The sequence below is a fragment of the Alosa sapidissima genome, chromosome 1, assembly GCF_018492685.1.
Source record: "Alosa sapidissima isolate fAloSap1 chromosome 1, fAloSap1.pri, whole genome shotgun sequence".
NCBI classification, from domain to species: Eukaryota; Metazoa; Chordata; class Actinopteri; order Clupeiformes; family Clupeidae; genus Alosa; species Alosa sapidissima.
The window spans coordinates 16,588,964-16,611,772 of record NC_055957.1 but is presented as its reverse complement, the minus strand read 5'-3'; the positions used below and the strand labels follow the sequence as shown (position 1 = coordinate 16,611,772).

The 22,809-nt window shown below is 42.4% G+C and overlaps 3 protein-coding genes across 5 annotated transcripts in view; 1 reads left to right on the top strand and 2 right to left on the bottom strand.

Annotated features, from left to right (window-relative positions):
* nectin4b (nectin cell adhesion molecule 4b) overlaps positions 1-10,498 on the top strand; it is a 131,595-nt gene extending 121,097 nt beyond the window's left edge. The window contains exons 6-12 of one of the 2 annotated variants that reach the window (XM_042091763.1): positions 4,787-4,938; positions 5,681-5,840; positions 5,951-6,026; positions 6,136-6,180; positions 6,296-6,478; positions 8,729-8,765; positions 9,593-9,674. In XM_042091763.1, the coding sequence (XP_041947697.1) occupies positions 4,787-4,938; positions 5,681-5,840; positions 5,951-6,026; positions 6,136-6,180; positions 6,296-6,478; positions 8,729-8,764 (652 nt within the window). In that variant the 3' untranslated portion in view covers position 8,765; positions 9,593-9,674. Of the gene's footprint in view, positions 1-4,786; positions 4,939-5,680; positions 5,841-5,950; positions 6,027-6,135; positions 6,181-6,295; positions 6,479-8,728; positions 8,766-9,592 lie in introns of both variants that reach the window. The other variant, XM_042091755.1, reaches the window with a different exon arrangement.
* A 4,961-nt stretch (positions 10,499-15,459) lies between these two features.
* LOC121708846 (zinc finger protein 853) lies at positions 15,460-18,918 on the bottom strand. Its single transcript, XM_042091776.1, has 2 exons — positions 18,498-18,918; positions 15,460-17,866 (listed from the first exon to the last, which is right to left on the bottom strand). The coding sequence occupies exons 1-2, from the start codon at positions 18,775-18,777 to the stop codon at positions 16,563-16,565; spliced, it is 1,584 nt and encodes a 527-aa protein (XP_041947710.1). The 5' UTR covers positions 18,778-18,918; the 3' UTR covers positions 15,460-16,562.
* Positions 18,919-22,308: 3,390 nt separating this feature from the next.
* tle2c (TLE family member 2, transcriptional corepressor c) overlaps positions 22,309-22,809 on the bottom strand; it is a 24,407-nt gene continuing 23,906 nt past the window's right edge. For both annotated transcript variants that reach the window (XM_042091909.1, XM_042091900.1), the window contains exon 14: positions 22,309-22,809. This exon is cut by the window's right edge and continues 74 nt beyond it. The gene's annotated coding sequence lies outside the window, so the exon portion shown is untranslated.

Sequence of the window (22,809 nt, the reverse complement as noted above, 5' to 3'; positions counted from 1 at the left end):
ATGCTTCTGTCAATTGTTCCAGAAAGCAATGCACTCATCAGGCATGGTCTGAAGATGGTCTCTACCAATTTTGGTGAAGAACAGATGAAATTTGTGACCTGAGAAAACTTGTACGTGTTTTTGATTAAATTCAATATGGCGGCCGAATCAATTACGATGACATCACAAGTTGGCTTGGGTCGGCCTAAGGACCTCCAACAGTATTACCAGACACCACTAGTGCGTTTTAATTCTAAGCACAACTGCAGCTACAGGCCAAAAAGCATGTTTCTTAATTACAGCGCCCCCTAGAGGTCAAAGGTCACCAAATTTCTTGAGCGTCCCCCTGATTGGGTCCTGAGTCCATGGACTAAGTTTGGTTATGATAGATGAATGGGTTGCTGAGATATGAGCTCACTTCCTGTTTGGCGGCTTCGCCGCAAATTTCGATTGGCTGTTACGCGCGAACGGTTTTAGTTCCGAAGACGAAAAAGAATAACTTTTGTGCGGCTTGGTCTGAAGAGCATGTGTGTCAAGTTTGGTGACGATCGGACAAAATTTGTGACCTGTGAAGTTTTAGTTTCACTTTCACTAAAATCCAATATGGCGGAAAATCCATCATGGCGGAAAATGACGTCATAGGGTGCGTTGAACTCGGCTTGGTCCAAGGATTCCAACGATACCTCATTTTTGACAATCGGGTCAACAGGTCAGAAGTTACGTGCGTGAACGCAAGTCCAACTTTGGCCTGTTGGTGGCGCTAGAGCGCTCAAGGTGCCGGTATGAAACTTGGTGAAATTAATTATGGGACTATCCCTAATCAGTGTGCCAAATTTCACAACTTTTCACCAGACGGTTCTATGGGCTGCCATTGACTTCAATGGCGGAATAATAATAATAATAATAATAATAAGAACAAATAGAAACACAATGGGTGCCTTCGCAGCTTCGCTGCTTGGCCCCCAATAATAAGAACAAATAGAAACACAATGGTTGCCTCGCAGCTTCGCTGCTTGGCCCCCAATCATAGAAACACAATGGGTGCCTTCGCAGCTTCGCTGCTTGGCCCCCAATAAGAAATCATAGAAACACAATGGGTGCCTTCGCAGCTTCGCTGCTTGGCCCCCAACTATCTATGGTGAGCACACGCTGCTTTGTTTCCGTGTTGTATATCTATTTCAATTTTCAATTTAATTTCACTTATAGATCGCCAAAACATTACACTTGTCTCATGGCGCTTTACAGAATGTTAGACAATCAGAGAAAAGAAAAGAAGGCCCATGGGTAACAGGGGCGAGGAAAAGCTTCCTAGAGTTGGAGATACATATAGGAAGAAACCTCGAGCAGATCCACGACTCAAGGCCCTGACCCATCTGCCTGGGGTCAGTTACAGAACAGTAAGGTCTGTATACATAATAAATGCATAAGTTAGTCAGATGTAGAGAATAGAACATGGTGTTTAAAGCCACCTGAGGTGTATGTTACAAGAGGTGGGATGGTCACATATCTGGTATGATAATGCATGAATCCTATTTAGTGTCTCGGTCCCATTGTTGAAAGTTCAAATAGTCCAGTGTAGGAAATGGAATATATATATGTGCTTTTGTATTTCGGCCTATCTTACAGGCGCAGAATGTACACTGGTGTGCATAAGTTAAGGAACCCATGCTAAAGTTGGAATAAAAAATATTTTGGAAATAGATCTTAATGCCTTAATTAAATCAATGAAAATCCAACCTCTAAGGACCTCTAATTTGGTTTTATTAATAGCTGGTTTGATTTGCATTGAGCTCACTGGCTAACTGTAATAAAACCATGATATCTCTAGGTATGGTGAAGGGTATGTGATGATGTGGGGCTATTTTAATTCCAAAGGCCAAGGGAACTATCAGGATGCATAGTATCCTGGATCCATGAAATAACTGGCCTTTAAAATGTATTTCAAGGAATAACATTTATTTATGTACGATGCATGATTCATTCACAAAGAAAATTGGTGTCCTTTAAGGTCGGATTTTTCCTCATTTATTTAATTAAGGCATTACGATCAATTTTCCAAAAGATAATTTTTATTCCTTTTTTTAGTCAACTTTAGCATGGGTTCCTTAACTTATGCACACCAGTGTACATACTAGATGTCTGTGGACCATAGTCTTTGCTGTGTGATCCCGTGAAACTTTTTACCACACACAGGCAACACAAGGGGACTCAACAGTCAGTGGACACCGCAGCTAGTGCTTTTGAAGTTGGCTTGGTGTGCGTTAAGCTTAAGATCTGTGCAGAATTGCGCAGCCACTTTAAAGGCAGCAGCTATGTGTATATGCAGGAGGCTACAAATGGTTGAGACACATAGAGAGACACACACATACGGGCCACGCTGAGCTCACCCAGGGTGCACGTGGTTGAGACAAACAAAGCATGTGCACGCACACACACACACACACACACACACAGACACACACACACACACACACACCACACACAGACATACATACAATCACATACATACAGACAAATTATGTCTAGTTCACACAAGCAGGCACACGCGCACGCACACACACACACACACACACACACACACACACACATACACACACATACACACACACACACACACACACACACATAGAGCTGTCCCAGCCCCATCTCCCCCATCCATAGAGGCAGTATAGTAGTCTATAGTGATGAAAGGCTCCTTGCAGGAGCCAGAGGAGGATAAAACAGATCACTCAAAGAGAGAGAGAAAGAGAGAGAGAGACATGCATGAGGCAGATCAGACACAGACACAGCTGTCTCTGTGCTGCCGCTCAGTCCGGTGTTTGGGGTAATTTAGCATCGCGCCGCCACTGATGAGTCAGCTGTGATCCGTACAGTCTGGTGCTCCAAGTTAAAGCCCCGCTTAACACTCTTTCAACTAGTCACGGCAATGAAGGAGCCCTCCACCACCAGTCTGCCGGTCTGGTCTGGTCTGTTCTGTTCCTCATCAGGCAAAACTAAATAGATGTTTTACTGTGGCATGTGGAACAGTGGTTTCAATCAAGGTACCGTTGTGTAAACCGTAAACTGACTAAACTTAATTATAAAGGTGTACAGTGTTTCCCACAGAATTTGATTCTATTTGTGGTGGTAGCCAACTTGGGTCGGGGGGGGGGGGGGGGGTGCCTAATCTTCACCTGCAGAATTTGAATTTGATTACAATTCAGACTCAGAGGGTCATAATTTGATTAATAAATGATTCTTAATGCATCTCAATGCATCTTGGCCTTCTCTATTAATACAAGTAGGCCTACCCAGATTTGATCTGATTTTCCCAAACACTACATAATAAGCTGTCTCCTTTTTGAAAGAAGATTATCAAGGAGGCTATGTCTACAGTTAATATGGTGTAGCCTCTTGGATTCTAAATAGGCTACACCTTGCAATTGCTTTCACATTAAATCAAATTGGGTGCACAATATAAATTATAACATGGTCATAAACAGAAACTTATGTGTAACCTGTCATGTACACTATGTAAAAGTTATTGAAAGAAATGTGCTTATATATGCTATATGACACACAGGAAGTAATAGGCTACAATAATTAAGTCTGATTTGTGATGTGAACATGTTTTACTGCGATTAACATATGACAATACTAATGTGTCACTGCACCTAACTGTCATAGCACAGCATAGAAATAGTACAGCATGGAAAATCATTGTGTGGCGGTGGATGTTGATACTGTGGCACGCCACCAGTAATTAATCAACCTATGGGACCTATGGAGTTGAGTTAAGGCCTTGCACTCTTCTAATTAAAGTTGCAATGGGGTTAGATTGGTTGAGTTAGAAGGCCAATTGACATGTTGACATTGTTGTACAGGTGACTATGGTTGTGGCTGTTGTCATGTAAATTATTATGGTGACTGTGGTAGGAAGGTGTGCCATGTTGGGATAATGGGCCATTGTGAACCCAGAAAAGAGCAAGGGGTGGGGTCACCAACCTGAGAACGGTTTGACAGACAACTCAGTAGTTACTACGGGAACATGATCCCCCCCAAAGGACTTGATTCATCAGTTTCTGGGGCGTGTTGTTTCAAGAGATTTAGAAAGAAGGAGAGAGAGAGAAAGAGATTAATACATACCTGTTGTGTGTTGTTTGTCACATGAACTCCTTATAGAGAAAAAGGCCACCCTTAGGAATGCCTGACTACAGAAAGAGAGCAATTTGTACATCAGTCTTGTCAGTACTGAACAACTCTGAATGTAAAGGTAAACCCCCCAGTCTAGTCTTTGCCACATCGTGTCTATGTGTGTGTAACTAAAGTACAGTTTTAGATAATTTGTTTGTTTGTGTTATCACGCAAAGGGTACGCAGTCAGGTTTAACAGGTTTTTGGTGACGTGAACCAGGAAGGTTGCACAACCTTGTGCGTGTGGTGTGTGTGTGTGTGTGTCACATCAGGTTCAAAGAGGCATAATAATACCTAGCCATGCAAGTGCAGTGCAGACCTCTTCAACTTAAAATGGCCAACTGAACCTGATATGGGATCACAGACCTTACCAAAGTGATCTACCCAGTACCCATGTTCTTGAAGTGGAACCGAATAAACTCTTGTGATAAAACCTGAAATCGAGTTTGATTGGCGTTATATTGTACATGTATATTCATGGCCATATGACAACATTGACCTAGAAATCCATTTCAAATAAAGCTCTAGAAAAGTTAAGTTCTAGAGTGAAGACTATGGGAGGGTTATGGGAACAGTATGCGTTTGCAGTTGATCAGTTGATAATGTTCCTCTCTAACCTTACTTTTACTTTGCAGGAGAGGTGGAGATCTACCAGAAGATGTATCTGCCGAAGGAAGCCGGCTTGTCTTTGGTAGGCCGCTAGTCGCGACGGACGCAGGTGTCTATGAATGCGAGGCCAGGAACCGCATGGGGGCGGACAAAGGAGAGCTGCAGGTGACCGTGAGAGGTGGGTGCACTTGTTGTGATGGTCACATCTGATTTCAGTACAGTTAACAACTAACAACTCTTCTTTCATTTGATTATAGCACAGTTGTACAGAAATACAGAAACAATAGAAACACATTGAAATTGAAAATGAAAAGATAATGAAAATGAAACGTGGGGGTAAAACACACACATACTTCTCTTATTTCTTGTCCTACCGAAGTGAGGGGTCCATCTGATGTCTCAATTATGTGGGCATTTCTACAGAACAAAAAAACAGAACATACATTAAACCACATTAGCTTGGTTAAAGGAGTTTTAAAAAAGCCTGTTTGGTTTTGTATGTGTGTACTGCCCCCTGGTGGTAAGTGTTTGTCATGGCGATCAGCTTCCACTTGTGTAAGAGAACAGAGGGTTCTGCTCAGAGTTCCTACAACTTCCTAGTGAGGGATGGAGAGGTATGTGTCACCTCTGATTGGCTGAAATAAACCAGGAAAAATAATGTGGACTAATCTGAGGTGTATGCAGAGAATGAGAGAGAGAGAGAATAATGTAATAGCCTAGTCTATGCCAAGACTGTGTGAAAGAGACCATGTGTATGCTTGCCATTATGTATGTGAAAGGCTGGCTTTTATGAAGTGTGTGTGTGTGTGTGTGTGTGTGTGTGTGTGTGTGTGATGTACTCTAACCTGATGTCTCTCTGTGTGTGTGGACTCTAATCTCATGTCTGTGTGAGAGTAAAATAACCCTATGTCTGTGTCCAGAGGTGCGGTTGCCTGAGCCAGTAGTCGACACCTTCCCTACAATCATCGTGGCCGGGGTTGCTGGAGCCATAGTGGTTATTATGGTGATTGTCATCATCATTGTGATCCATCACCATAGACGCAAGAACAGGATGTTGAAGAGGGAGCTTTGTGAGAGAACGTGAGTCTGTTTCCTCTCTGAACTAAGAAAATATAGCAGTGCCACTATCACAATGTCTTGAACACAATTTTAAATCCTTTCTCTCTCTCCCTCTCTTTTCATCTCCTCAGTGAAGAAATTAACAATATATCAAGACAGACCTCGTTAAGGAGACTAAACTCTACCAGCACAGACATTAGAAGTCAGGTAAACACACACACATAAACACAGAATGCAGGGAAGATCTAAATATAATGTCACTAGATCTGTGTAATCACACTCTTGTTAACCCCCCCCCCCCCCCTCTCTCACTCAGATGGATGATATGTTTGTTGTGACTAAAAACAGTATATCTCTGGAGGTGAGTCTAATGGCTGTAGAATCCGTTCATTTTCCTCTTAATGATTAGATTAAGATGACAACTGCAGGGTTGCAAGGTTGCTAATCTATTTCTCTGTCCCTCTGTGTGGTGCCAGGAGTGTTCTGCCCTACGCCAGCCACCAGGGGGAGTGTCTGAGCAGGAGCTGGACAGTCTGGGCCGCCCCCCCATTTACTCGAGCTTTCAGCACGCCAGCGACAACTACTCCTGGAGAGAGAAACAGAGGGAAGAGAGCAAGCGCCGTGTGGAGAGCTACCTCAAAAACAGTGACCACTCTCTGGTGCGTATGCTGTGAGGGAATGTGTGTAACAGTGTGTGTGTGTTTAGGCTGTGGAGACCTACCTTAAGAGCATCGACTACTATATTGTATAGTAGTACATACAGTACGTGTGTGTGTGTGTGTGTCTGAGAGATGGAGAGCTCAGCATGGAGACCTACATCAAGAGCTGGGTCCACTCTCTGGTCCACGTGTGTGAGTTAGTGTGTGTGTGTGTTTGTGTGTGGGAGAGAGAGATAGAGAGATGGTGTTTTCTTACTGGTGATGGCAGTGAGGAAAGGTACACAACCAAAATCATGACCGGGGACATGTTACCAGCAACAAAGTTCCAGCAGCAAATCAAAGTTCTCTGGGGCAAGGCCCTATCTTATACCAGTTTAAAATACACAATTACCGGTACATTGTTTTTAGACAAACTCATTACGTACAGACATATGACAATATATGGACACTTAAATAAAACACATGACCATCATGTTGCAGTTTCCAGCAGACAATAGACAACTCAGGGATAAGCACAGTACCCCATATACACTCCTCAGTCTCTCCTGCTTTTTGGAGGCTGCATCACATAATATTAATTCTATATCAGCACTATTCTCTGCAGAAGCATAGACAATGCATATCACTTATCTGCCTCAGGGAATGCCCTCACTATCCTAACAATGGATGCCGAATGATCTTTATTAGAGAGCCATTCATGGACGACCAGGTTGGATGTACAAGAATGGCTGTTGCATTAGTGAGACACTCAAATACTGAAGAAGAACCTGGTTTCTTTCGAAACATAACATATAGTATGTAAACCTGAACTAAAACATACATTATTATACAAAAATGTAATGTTCAACACATTCAGTGTAGGGAGAGGCTCAAGCTTTTTCCCACAGTGTTTTTGTTTCTCTTTCTCTCCTTTCTTCCTTTTCTTTTTTCATCCTTTTTTTTAGTCATCCTTCCTTTTCCATCCTCATCTGTTTATTTTTTTAATGTTTATTTGATATGGACATAGCAATTACATTGGACAAACCAGATGCATTGTTTGAGTGTTTTAGCACAGATGCTAATTCGCAACACTTGTCCATAGGCGGCTTTTGAAAAGATAGAGCAATTAAAATATCAAGAAAGGAAGAGGAAAAAACAGACAAAGATAGAAAAAAAAACAGAAAGGAAAAAAGAAATACAATCAATTTTCAATGTAAGGAACATAAATAAGATACAGAGCAAAGGCAATCTGAGCAAGCAGTCAACCGGTTAAAGGACAATTCATGTGAGCACTGTTGTTTAGACTTTAGCCATTGTTTGAGTCCTTTGTTAAAAGCTTTACTGTTAGTTTCTAACTTTAGCTCAGTGAGTAGAGAGGTCCAAAGTTTGGTCCTCTTTACAGAGAGAGCAGACTGGCAGAAAGAGGTCTTGCAGCTAGGGATGGAACAATCATCACAGGTGGAGGCTCGTGTGATCATCTGTGAGAGCTCTGACGCCTGATGGCCACTGCAGAAAACAGTTTTGACACGTGATTATTTAGACATTTAAAAAAGAATCTTAGAGTACTAAAATTGATAACATTTTCAAAAGTGAGAAGGTTGTGTATGCTTAAAATGCGGCAGTGATGCCATTTCAGTGGTTTCTGGTCCATGATTTTTATTGCTTGCTTGTATATTGCGACTATAGGTTTCATAGTATTGAGGAAGCCTGTGACCATGGTGTGATGCAATATGATAAATGAGAGAAAATCATTGCATGCATGTATAGTGTTGCAGCTTGGTGTGACAGGTTCCTTCTGATAAAACGAAAACAGTTTAAATTTGGTTTGACCTTATTACAGATGTGCTTAACCTGACTGTCAAATTTGGCCGTATCTTTTTTCTTCCCTGATGACTCTTTAATCTGTTCTTCCTCTTTCCGTATTTGTATGCCTTCATCTCTTTACCCCTCTTCCTCTCTGGATACAACTCTCTCATTCTGCACCTAAACTTGTTCTTTCTAATATTACCTCCGTATTTGTATGCCTTCATCTCTTTACCCCTCTCTTCCTCTCTGGATACAACTCTCTCATTCTGCACCTAAACTTGTTCTTTCTAATATTACCTCCCCAATTCACTCTCCTTCATGTTCTTGTCCTCATGCATTTCTGACTCCACGTACTGAAAAAGTCATTTCTCTTAATCTCTCTCTCCCTCCCTCCTCTCTTTCTGACATGCTCTGTCATACACCCCCTCCTCTCCCTCCCTTTCTCTCTATGCTATCCATCCTCAGACCTCTGGCCTGCGCTCCTCCTTGGTCCTCATCTGAGGTCAGTCACTCCTAAAGATGAAACCCTAAACCACCCTACACCCGCCTCCCCTTCGCCCATCTCGCTCTCTCTCTGCCTCTCCGTTTTCCATTTCTCTAGTCTTTTCTCCCTCAATTCTGTATACTTTTCTGTATCTGTAAACCTTGCCATCTATTTCATTGGGTGTGTTTATGTATATGCATGAATTATATAAACTGTCTGTTTTTCTTTTTCCCTCAGGGAATTAATAAATCAATCCGTTCATCAATGCATACATTCATTATTTCTTTCATTCGTTCATTCATTTTTTCTCTCTAATGTACCATTATCTCTGTCTAATGTATTTCCTAATGTGTCTCTCCGATGCTCTCTATTCTTGCTCTTCTCTCTCTCTCTCTCTCTCCTTTCCTATCCACTCTGGGTGTCTCTCATCCCTGGTTTGTTCTGTGAATTGAGAAGATTTGTCACCACCTTATTGTTCAATTATCGGTTTGTCTTTCCTGCTGTTGTGTTGTTTTCTTTTGCATATCTAATCTTGTCAGGCGGTGGTAGCATAGTGGTTAAGGAGTTGGGCTAGCATGCAGTAGCTGTTGTGGGTTCAATTCTCGGCTTCCACCGTTGTACCCTTGAGCAAGGCAGTTAACCCCAAGTTGCTCCAGGGACAATGGGCATCTTTATGTCTGATCTCTCTTTATATCTATATATCTTTTATATTTCTACTATGTTAAGTGACCTTGGGTTTGAGAAAGGCGCTATATAAAATAAACATATTATTATTATTATTATTATTATTATTATTATTATTATCTAATGTATCTAATCTCTCTCTTTCTACTGTGTATCTCTAGGACTCTGGGCTTCACTCCTCCCTGGTTCCTCCTCTGACTTCAGAGGCCCCGCTGCTGGAGTCCCAGAGCCATAGCCCCTCGGGGGGGACGGAGGGAGAGATGCAGCCCTGGACCTCCAGAGAGGGGGTAGTGGACGGACAGGCCGATGGGTGGTCTCCGCAAGTAAGGGTGGTGGATGGCCGGACGGAGGGTTGGCTGCAGAGAGAGAGGGTGGCAGAGGGGGTGGACGAGGACGATGACGCAACAAGCTCAGTCCAGATCTCTGAGGCGCTGTCCAATCACTTCCACTACAGCAATGGGTTTCTGCGGCCCAAACCTCACCCCAATGCAATTATACTGCACCCTCGAGGGCAAATCGTATAACTACCCCACCCCCAGTGTTGTTCCACTCACCCACCAGGGCAAATCAAATGATGAACTATCAAACCCCATTCCCCCTCCATTGGACCAGCGAGGGTACATCACAACTCTTTATCCTCTTCATCCTTTCTCCTCTAATCATGTTTGTACCCTGAAAAGTATTTGGTAGACGCTTTATTTTTTTAATGATCAAAGCTGCGGCAAATGTTTCAGCCAGAGCTTCTGGCTGGGTGATGAAGTTAGGGCCGTTGCTAGCTACTGGGACTGGTGTTGGTGGCTCTGATACGGTTTTTTTGGACTAGACCCAGCCTAGAAACAAGTTCTGACTTAGAACTGGTATGGTTTCAAGCAAGAACTGACTCCAAACCAAAATTGCCAAAGTTCCAACCTGAGACTGGGCAGTGGTGGCTTAGAGGATAAGGAAATGGGATAGCCAGAGTGTCAGGGGTCTTGGACAACGTTGTGGCTAGAGCAAAGCACCTAACCACACTGCAAAAACTGCTTATCTAACAATTAATCTTATATCAAGATAAATTATTTGGTATTGTTTTCAGTATAAAGAGACTTACCTAGCACTTTCTTGTGAAATCATTTGACTTAAAATAAGTCAAACTTTTCTTAAATTAAGACATCCCATCCACAGGGGCAGCCGTGGCCTACTGGTTAGCGCTTCGGACTTGTAACTTAAGGGTTGCCGGTTTGAACCCCGACCAGTAGGCATGAGTGTGTGTTCACTGTGTGCTGAGTGTGTTTCACTAATTCGCGGATTGGGATAAATGCAGAGACCAAATTTCCCTTACAGGATCAAAAGAGTATACTTAAAACAAGCAAATTTGTCTGCCAGTGCGTTAAGCAAATTTGTCTGAAAAACAAGCAAATTTGTCTGCCAGTGCGTTGAGTAAATTTGTCTTGATAATAACACTCCTTAAAATAAGTCTAAGTCTTATTAAATTTTGATAATGTCAGTCTACCAACCCGAGACTGGACCAAAATCAGTGGTCTGGAGTAGAGTACAGTTCGCTAGAACTCCGGTGCAAAACCAGAAAAGAAACGCTATTGATAACGTAATGTCCATATGATTCTACCGCCTTTTTTGTGGCATTGCCAAGCGATATTGGCAAATAGAAGCTAGTGTTTATGACATAAACAATGTGAACAGAGACCAGCTGGGGCAGGGCTAGGAGGGAGTAATCACACTCAGGTTCAGTCCATTTAAACGGACCAAGTGTGAAGGCAACCTAAGTCACAAAGTCACTTAGTAGCGTCTACTAAATACATCAAATAAAAATACCAAATAGAACTGAACATGGTTTTGACCCAGGACTAGCACGGCGGTTGGCCAGAGTTGGAGCAAATTCCCCCAGGCCGGATCAGTTCCAGGATCAACTGCTATGTGACTGTTATTTGTTCAGTTGGTGTGACATGATATCCTGGCAATCACTGTGACTACAACTTGCAACAACTTCCTGACGTTTTCAGTTAAGCTCAATCACTGCTACAATGAAATCGGACACTTATTTTTACAGCTTTGTACAAATTGTAAGGTTATAAATTGTGGTTGGAAGAACCTCAATCGGAAACCTGCTCAGTGTGATACATCAAAAGACAGACTAACATGATGGAAGAACATACACTTTCTACTCCATATGGATAACTAATTAACACTTCAGTTATTACAATACAGTTGTTGAATGACTTGGACAGTCTTTCAGAAAATGTGCTGTTTGGACACCTGAAGCCCAAGTGTGTGCAAGGCAAGCTGAAGTATGACTATTAAGAGTGACAACTTTACATTAGTCTTTTACAACAGAATTTCTCCTGAGGATCTGTATATGAGGTGTGACTATTAGATAATGAGATTGATAGCGCAATTGTAATGAAAAAAAAAATCGTTATACCCATATACATTGTGTGTACTTGTAATAAGTCTCATTATTTAATAGTCACAACTAATATTTGTACTTTTAAACTATTCTCAGACTTACTTTTTACTTGATGCTACTGTATTACCATATGTTTCTTTTGAGTGTTGAGTATGAATAAAACATTTTTTATTTTTGTGTTATTAGACAGTGTTAAGTATTTCATGTATTAAAACCTACAGTATGTCATTGGTCCAAGCAGGTGACTGAGGATGACCTCTGTCAGCTGTAAAGGTAACATGTCAGGCACAGAAGAAAGACAGCAGACAAGGTGCTAGTTATATAGCCTGACATAGCCATAATCAATTCTAGTCAGTTGAGTCTGATACTGCTCCATTGGGACGTAATTATGGGGCGTGTTTCAACCGATACGGGGGGAATGCCTCTGCACTTTTTGTAAAAGTTATTGTGCCATCAATATCTCCTACAACACTCATTAGCGAAATCTAAGAGATACGTCGTAGGGTAGGCTATTAGGGAAAAAAAATTCTGTTGAACACTGCTACAAACATATTATAAACAGCTGGGAAAGGCTGTCGCAAATCCCTCGAACAGGTGGTCAATCAGAGATTTCAAACGAACGAGGTAACAACATGTCACAATGCAGTGAAACTATGAGTTTTCCCACATCTTAACTTTGGCCAAAGTTTTCAGAAATAATTGTTTTCAGTGATAAAACATCATTGAAATAATATGCATTTTCCATATGGGGTCAGAAGCCATCTGTCTCCTTCTAGCCACAGCGTTTTTGTTGCAAACATAATCAACCTAAGCCAGGGATGGATTACTGCACGGGCCTACCAGGCCCGGGGGCCCAAGGGGTCAGGGAGCCCTAAAGCCCAAGCCTTTGCATGGAATCATTGCCTCAATATCAACAAATCAGGATGTAGGCTATGAATCTGATTGAATTTAGTATTGGCCATCCCCAAAATGCACCAGAATACAGGAAATCACATCAAACAAATTAAACATTTTCTGGGGGAAGACCCCCAAACCCCCCCTCCCACATAAGTGACAATTAGTGGGGGGCCCTTAAAACATCTGGGCCCAGGGGCCCGCAAGTTCATAATCCGCCCATGACCTAAGCATGCTCAGATGACGTGATAGACGAGGCGCTGTTGCTCACCTGTCCATCATCGTAAAGCCCGATTTGATTGGTCCACCAGATTTGGGGCGAGCATAGTTGCTCCACAACGGAGCAATGCCAGACCGAACTTTCCGATCTCAAATGTTGTGGGCGGGACTAGGTTCGGCTGGCACCCAGATTGGTGTCGTGAAGCCTTGCACATGCGCATTTTTGCCGAAACAGATGCCCGATTAGTGCCCAAAAAGCGTTGCAATATGGCCGCCGAGTGGAGGGACTTGCCTAAAAGTACTTTGGTTATAGTCAGGAGAATTACAAATGTACTGATTTTAATATTCAGTTTCATTGCAAGTCACTCAACTTGTAAGTCATGAAACCCAATAATAACAACCCCAAATCAGACAATATTGGGACATTGTGTAAAATGTGAATAAAAACAATGTAATAATCAGCAAAACTCATATTTAGTTGCAAAAAGGACACAGACAACATATCCAATGTTGAAAGTGACAAATTTGACTATTTAATGAAAAATATATATTAATTTTGAATTTGATACCAGCAACATGTTTCAAAAGTTGGAATGGAGGTAACAACATGCTGGAAATGTTGTGTAATGATAAAGAAAACAAAAGGAGGAATGTTCCATAATAAGGTAACTGGCAACACGATTGGAAATGAAAAAGAGCATCCCAGAGGCAGGGTCTCTTAGAAGTAAAGATGTAGGGGTATTTATCACTCTGTGTAAACCTGTGTGCACAAATGATGAAACAATGTTATTTTTTTTTAAATTACAAATGCCATTCGTTTCGGAAATCATGGACTCATTTGGGCTAAAGAGGAGAGGGCCTATCCAACCTATCCTGCTTGGTGCTCAGTTCGAAACCTATGAACCGAATCTATGATGGTGTGGAGGTGACAGCATGGGTATCTTGCACATCTGCCAAATTACAATCAATTCTGAATGAGGTATACAGGTTTTGAGCTACACTGCCACCCAGGCAATGTCTTTTCCAGGGAAGACCTTGAAAATTTCAGGAAACAATGCAAAATGAATTCTGCATATATTTCAGTATTTCTCCATAGAGGAAGAGTCCAGGAGCTAAAATGGCCTGTCTGCAGTCCAGACCTGTCAAATTAGATGAAAAACATGACTAAAGGCCTATTCACACCAAGAACGATAATGATAACGATAACTATAACCATAACGATAAAAGCGTTCACACTGAACAACGATAAACAAAGTCTCTCCTTGTGTTAATGAATGTGACGGTTAAAATTTGATGGGTTCTGATTGGCTATTAGCTTTTTATCATTCTGAAAATCGCTCTGAAAGTGATCCCCAACGATATCATTCTTCATGTTGTTATCGTTATAGTTTATGTGTGAACGTCATCATTCATATTAACGAGAACGATATTTATATTATATTTATAGTTATCGTTATCGTTCTTAGTGTGAATGGGCCTTAAGAATACCTCATAATGTTGAGCAACTGAAATCTTATATCGGGCAGTAATGGGACAACATTTCATTCACAAAACTAGCAACTGGGGTCCGTTGCACAAAAGCAGAATTAAGACATCCGGGATAAGTTACAGAGCTGCACTCAATGAATCCAAAACAAGAGCGTACAGGCTTAATTGGTTGCACAACGAGCAAGCCAGGATGAGCAGACACGGATTCATCAAGCCAGGTGAAACCTATCCTGGATAAGTGCGCGCTCACGGCTCCCTCATGACCCCGCCACCGATCACAGATTCACCATGGCAACTAGAGGGGCTTCATTGCTTCTTCTACGGTGTGAAGTAGGTAGCGATAGCCTTTTCACCACAGCAACAAACAGCAACACCTCTGTTTAGGAGAATATTGCAACTAGTGCCGCGACCACCACGCGCAAAATGGTTAGGCACTCCCGTGACGTCACATTGTCGCATGGCAGGTCGGGAATGGCGAGTATGTAAAAGTTATTTAATGATCACAAACGTTTCAATAATGACAGTGGGTCTAGGTATATGTGTAGTGGGCAGTGAAATAACTTGGTTTCCGTTTGTGGTGACTGCTGACTGAGATAAGGGATGAGATTAAATAGATCCTGGAATTTAGCCTGGTCTGGAGCAGGCCAGCTCCACAGAATAAATCGCCATGGTAACTTATACCATAACATATCCTGCTGCCCCCTATCCCGCTTTTGTGCAACTGGATCACGGATAAATTGAGCCAGGATAACCAAGATATCCCGGCTTAATCCCTTATCCTAGTTTTGTGCAATAGGCCCCTGGTCTCCTCAGTTCCTAAACATTTACAGAATTTTGTTAAATGAAGAGGTGAAGCAGCACAGTGGTAAACATTCCCTGTCCCAACTTTTTTTAAACATGTTGCTGGCATCAAATCAAATTAAAATGAACATATTTTCCATGAAATAGTCCAAACTTTCATTTTTTTCTATTTGATTTGTTGTCTATGTCCTTTTTGCTGCTAAATATGGGTTTACAAGACTTGTATATTATCACATTCTGTTCTTATTTGCATTTTATACAACATCCCAACTTTTTCTGATTTGGGGTTGTATAACTGGCAGCATGGAAGACATGACATTAAAATAGACAGTTATAGTCTGGGTGTTTTGTGTTTCAATATACAGTATATAATAGTAGAATAAGGGTGATCATAAATTACCCTTCCACCCCTAAAGGACACTGCCTATTACACTGGGTGACTGAGAAAGAGAAAGTTGTGAAAGAAAACTATGTCACTAGAATTCTTACTCCATGTAACAGTTGGGGGGTAACTTTCTAAGCAGGTTGCACAGTGTGGCGTCCTTTTAAACAACACAATTAATGTGCCTGCACTGATGTCACATACTGTAGCAGTACGATTCTTGAATGCGCTGCATAGAACTTGGTGTCCTTTGTTGATTGTAAAAAAGTTTCCTTAGAGGTAATGACCATAGTAAAAGTAAGGGTTCTAAAATGCTCTTGCAAGTGTCTTTGTTTTTGTGTTTGAGTCATTAGATGAGCCAGAATCAGCAGGTTGTGAGTTTGTTAGGCCCTAACTGTGTGAACCTTTTCGTATGGTCCTGTGGCTGCTATTATGGCTATGTTTTGCGTTTGGGTGTCTGGCTCTACTTCTGTGTGCCTTTGGCCTTGGTCTTTATGTTCACCCCCTCATCAGTAAGGACGAGTGTGTGTGTGTGTGTGTGTGTGCGTGTGTGTGTGTGTGTGTGTGTGTCCATGTGGTCCCTCTTCAAGCTTGTGTGTCCTAGTATATCGGTAGGGACACGAATGTGTGTGGATGTTTGACTGCGCAGGGCTGTCACTGCTGCCCAACTGGTGTGTGTATCTGTGTTTAACCGATCACTGGTAGGGACGTCTGTGTGTACTGTATGTTGCTATAAGTGTGTCTAGCCATGTCACTATGCAACCTTGTGTGTGTGTGTGTGTGTGTGTGTGTGTGTGTACCTGTACTTAATCAATCATTGGCTCTGTGTGTGTTACCCAGTCACTGTAGACCCTCTAATGTATGCATCTCTTTGTTTAACCAATTATCCATGGTAGAGACCTACATGACCTGTATGTGTGTGTGGTAGTGTGTTTAAAATTGATCACCGGTATGTCCGTGCGTGTGTGTGTGGCAGCGTGTGTGTGAGCCGGTCTCTGTGCACCCTCTGGTGGGTGCGCAGGTTGCTCTGCTGGGTGAAGCAGCGTCCACACACGCCGCAGCTGTACGGCCGCTCCCCCGTGTGCACGCGCTGGTGCATCTGCAGGTGGCTGAAGCGGTCAAAGCTCTTCCCGCAGAACGAGCAGATGAACCACTTCTCCCTCACCGGTGCCCTCCTCTGGACAGCACTCCTCCCCACAACACCGCCGCCACCTCTGCTGCCGCCGCCACCAACACCAACTCTCCCACTGTGGTTGTCCATGACAACGTTGTTGTTTACCTGGCCTTGCACAGATGTCTTTTGAGCCTGGAGGTGTTTATCCCGAGAGGCAGACGGCTGCAGGCTGAGGTGTGATATCACTTCCTGTGTTGGCTTTGGAAAAGCTGCTGTGTGCATGTGTGCGGACACAGCCTTGCTCCAAACCGCCGAACCGCCTCTTTTAGGCCCTGCCCTTGATCCACTGTTAGGAGACACGGCCAGCCATGGCTGACTGGAGGGGTGGACCAGCGAGGCCACACCCAGTGGGTGGTGACTGACAGGATGTCCCTGCCCCTCTAGCTCTTCCTTGCGGTGAGGCCACGGCTGCAGGTCTCTCTGCTCCACTTCCTCAGGCCGCAAATCCATCTGGGAGATCTGCCCGCTTCCAGAAACGTCCATCGCAAAGGGCTCCAGGTGTGCTTCTGCTTCCTGTGGCTGTGTTGTAAGCTCTGCCCCAGCCCCTCCCATTGTCTCAGAACTCATGTGGTGTGACTCTGCCCTGCTGTTTGCCCATGACTGGGGGCCGCCGTGCTCCGCTGCCCCAGGCGTGTACTCACACTCCACTGCCCCCTGGTGGAGGGTCTGGTCCAGCTGCTCCTCCTGCTCAGCCTTCAGCTCCAGCTGCAGCTCCCCAACCCCCACCGGACCCTGAGTGTGTGTGAGCGCAGAGGCCGAGTCCTGAGAGTCTGTGAGATGTGTGTGTGTGAGCTGAGAGGTAGAGGTGTGAGCACGTGCGCTGTGTGGGTTTGAGTTCGACACATCTGGAGTGTCCAAGTCCACCCTCTGTCTGGTCTGCACACTGAAGTCCTGTGTGTGTGGGACCTTTGTGTTGCCATCCTCTGTTTGTGAGATTTCTGCGTCGCATTCGGCACTGTGACAGACGAGAGAGTGCGTTCCCTCGAGTTGTTGCGGAGGACTGGTCAGGCTCTGCTGCATCACCGGAAATATGTGATGGTTCTGGCCGGTTCCTCCATGGCATTCCTTAAGTCCTGAACAGAAAAGCAAAAAGCCAAGTGAACTATTCCATAGCAACAGCAACAGTCTCTATGCTAGCCAATTTTGTAGTCACACATTACACTAAAGCGAATTACAGTAGGCTATGTGCGTGTGTGTGTGTGGCCTGACATACAGGAATGTCAGGAATCAAGATGTATCAAAGATTTATCTATCCAGTAAATCTGACTTACAGAGGTGCACCGTTCTGACCAGGTGTGTTTCCTATGTTTTACTGTAAATTTGTAAATCTTTGCACAATGCTGTAAAAGCATTTGTTTTCTACAAACAGTGCAGTGGGCTACATAGGCGAAGTAAAAACTTTGAAACATCCAGTCTTTTGCAATCAATCTGTCTCACACAATAATGTGTAACTTAGAAGTTTTGAAATAGCTAGCTAGACTATACCACGCAGAAGTGCTGCCTTGTGCATTTTTCATTAAAAATACTAGCCTAAACTGTTATATTGACAACATAAGCAGTTTGACTATTTTGGAGTAATGGAGTAAGGACTTGGCATTCTGATTTCACTGACAGTTTCATTGGCATAAATTCTTCATTTTGAGCATAAACCAGGCATTAGAGCAAGATAGGCTACTATACGTGCTTATGCTGGTAGGCTGTTACCTTCATCGTGTTTCCTTTCACCGTCCGCTGTTTCTTCGCAGCAGGGCAGAGGTGCGGAGCCTGTCATTCGACGTGTTGACTGCAAATCATCTTCCAAATCGACCACTTTTTGCTTTAAAGCCTCGATTTTTGCGTCCTTCCGACACATTTCCAATCGCAAGAGTAGGAAACCGTCATCAAACACCTTAGTTATCTCGGCAACAGCTGATTTAGACAATACCTCCATGATCGAAGACAACCTGGACTGAACATTAACACTGTTGCAGTCCTTAGATAACATAATTGACCAATTATCAACCGTAGATAGACTAGTAAACGTCTAGAATTATAATTGTAAAGGAATGTAATTGTAATCGATAATCTTACACTTCAAAAGATTTCACTTTGATAACTTGATCATCACTGCCTCAAATACGTGTTGTTGACTTCCGGGTAGGCGGTCGCTAAAATATGATTGGTCTTCAGAAGTCAAACCAAGAGGCTAGTAGCCTACTCAAAGATTGTTAAGGCGGAGCAAGATGTTTCATCAGGAGCCACTTCCGGGAACCCGGATCGCACGAGGGGGGGGTCAAAATCCCCCTTTATGCAGAGCAGAGGCAGCGACTGCTCCATTGAAGTCTATGGGCATAGCTCAGAATTTCACCACATATGCTAAGGTCTTGGTTCTATAGAGTTAGGAATGTGAATTTCGGGCACGTTTTCATGATCCTCAAACCCTTCTGAACATTTCAGGTACATTTTTAGCATTTTTGAGCATTCCAGTCTGGAGAAAATCAACCTTATATCAGGTGTGCGCCGGTTATTTATGCAGCTGCTGTTGGCCGGTTGCAACGTACGCTCGTCAATACGTCATCGACACGCCTCTTTATGCAGACAGGATTCGATCCCCATTTCGCGCCCATAGACATGAACTACGACGAAGTATCTTGCTCCGCCTTAACAATCTTTGGCCTACTCAACCTAGCCTGGTAATACCCAGACGGACTCAACCATTTTGACTTACAATGAAGGCTGAATGCATGGTTTAAGTGAATGACCATGTGAGATTAAAGACTTTTAAAACACATAGTCCTCGTGTGAGTGCCTCAGATTTGTCAAACAATGTTCAACTAGATCCCTAAATTGAACACCAGAGAGACACCACGCCCTAACAGCACTCCCTGTGAATTGCGTGTGGCTGCAGGCTGTATTTTTATTGATATTTTTAAAAAACACAATAGCCTAAAGATTGATTAAAATACTGAATGATAAATGCTTAAAAGTGAATGAGACCTAGTGCATTATTTTTCTTACCAAAAATTTGCACACAAAGGCTGTATGCAAGGCGAAGGCCTATAGTCTAACTATAACTGCACTGTGACCTGTGATGAAACACATGATTATTTACAAAACCACCTTGATTAGCCTACAAAAGTAGACATTTTGTGGGTTGAAAATGTTTTGAAACCCAATAGTAAAAGTTAAGAAAATGATAGTAATTTAAATAGTTACCCAAACCTGATTTTTTTTGCAAGTATGTAGGCATGGCACTAGGCACACAGACATTTTCAACAATATTCATTGATGATATCAGGATGCATTTTTCTATTCTGACATTGGGGTTTCTGCTGTGCTGTAACAATTAGTTTTTCCGATTTCAATAACCCAATAGAAATTCCCTCCACTGGCAGTACATATCATATCTACCAACATGTGTAGGCCATCGGTATTACAATTTGTGGTGAGCTGTGGTGAAGGTCTAAAATGATACAATGAATAAAATCCCTCAAATGTTGTGCACACACTAATTGAAATCATCAGTGCAGACAATACCCAGGATGCTGCCATTTTGCTCATGTGTGTCTTAATTCTCATATCTTATATCGCATATCTTATTTCTCATATCTTATATCGCATATCTTAATTTTGTCTTACATTCCATTTTCTTCTTATTCTCTCCATCTCTATTTTCTGTCTTTTCTGTGGCAGGGGGTTGCAGAGAGAGGGAGAAAGAGAGAGCAGAGAATCTACTGAACAACCATAAGATTAGGCTCTATGCAAAACTTACTGTCATCATACTGACAAATCCATGGAAGAATGTTATATTACAGTCATGGAATGGAGTGGTTTGGAGAGGGGGTACATGCTGGGCTGGTTAAATTAAATGTTGGTTATAATGACACATAACACACTCAAAGACACACCTACACCGCGCAGAGTTGTTTATACATGTCCTTGGTTTAATCAGGCCATTTAATGTTGAAAAACACAGAAGACCAATTTAATGGTTTTGATAATGCCTGACATAAGGGTTTTCATTAACTAACATGAATTAAGATTTTTAGTTCACATTAATTAAACATGGACTACAATATGTATTATTTGTGTTATGTGTGTTAATTCTTCAGTTAATATTTAATAATTTAATTTAAGAACCAAGTTATCTAAGTGATCCTGAATGTAAAATGTACTTAGTTAACATTAACAACACAATAAACTTGTTTTTTTTTTTAAATACATTTCTGATTAATTAATACCAAAGTTTATCTGAAGCAATCTAGAATGTTTGATTGAGACTGGAGTTTATTTGTGTTAATAATTAATGTTAGTTAATGATGCCTTAATATAAAGCATAAAGCAGAGCCAGATGCGATGCAGACACTTGGCATACTGTGACATAAGTTACCTGTCTGAGGCTGTGTTCACATATGTTTTCTTTGAAGCTGCAGCGTCCTTTTTACATTACAATCCTGTCCAAGTCCTGAGATTTTTTTTTTTTACAACTCTTTTAAAGTTGAAAAAAGATCACCTTCTCAAAAATAAGCGCCCTAACGCTTTTTTCACGGCTGACCAATTACAAGCTGAGTGCTGAGTAATGAGACATTCGTATTCCATAACAACCAGCAGAAATGGAGACAGCGGCAGTGGAGAAACTTATTGCGATTGACTTTGAGCAAAATTAGCTATATGACGTGAGAATTAAAGTTTATCACCATATTCATATTCGTTAGTAAAACTGGACCCACATTTTCTGGTCAGTATTGCAGTCTATTGCATACTATCTAGCTAACATTAACTCTTAATTAGCACATGTTGGTATGGCAGAAAAAGACTCCTTCAACTGCTTTTTGCCACCAGCGTTTTTTTTTTTTGTCCCGATAAAGTGCCCTGGCACACTTTTCTTGTCATGCCAAGTGTGAACATAGCCTTAGTTTTAGTTGCTGAAACTCGAGTTGCACAAATGAGCTTGGAAAAGGCCACACCCATATTTCCTCTTGACCCTTCCCCTTGCTTTTTCTGCATGTCCCCATGCTTCTAAGATCCTTCCCTTCCACCCCTGCCTTCAGGCCTTGGACCGGCCAAGAATTTTCAATAACAATATTCTCTAACATGTAGTTTTATTTCAGGAACATGGAAGGGAGGGGTGTAATTTAATTGGCTCTTGAGTTCAAAAACCAGCAAATATTTCACCAGGATTATGGACCCTACCTTTAATGCTTTAATCATGGCCACCAATATTTAGTGGTTCACCTTGGTTTATCTCTATACGTGTTTGTTAATATGCCTGGCTAACATGACCTTAACCTGCCACCATTGTGTTAAGTGATGTTCTTTCTCTACACTGATTGTCCTTACAATAATGCTTACACTAACTCAGCAGTCCGCTTTGCCGACTTGTTAATTGGAAATGGCACAGCTATCTCAGGGAGTTTCTGTTTTTTTTCCCCTCATGGCACATACACATCAGTAGTACTTTGCACAACTAGGCTAGGCTACCACCAACAAGTACTTTTCACATTATCATCAAAAATACTGCAGGTTCACAGGCAAACCAAGTCCCATGTTCTTTATTGTCAAATCAACACTGAAACCAATTAGGAAACCGCTAAAGAACAGCACTATGAGTATCATCAGAGAGAAAGAACACTAGACCACAAAGATGGATCTGTTGACAGCAGTAAGATGTTATGGCTGTGCATGAGAGAGTGTCCCATCTATACTAGTTGAATTGGGGTCAGTGAGTGAAAGCTCTCCCTTTGAGTTCGTTGTGAACCAAGCTTCAGTGGACACTTGAAGTAAACCCCACACGCCTGGGTCTTTCAATCCAGAGGAAAATATAAATAGTTGTTAGGTCCTTTCCCCGCTGTGCTTCGTGCAGAGTAGCAAGAGAAAAATACAAACAGTGTTGAAGGAGGGCGGTTTCGCCAGTAGCCCCACCGACGCTTGTCCTTACACAGTGGTCTATGCTGATTGGTGAAAGATTATCCAACAGCCACAGAGGGGAGGGGCATTGCGTGGATGGTCTTAGTGAAGGGCGTGACCTCTGACCTGA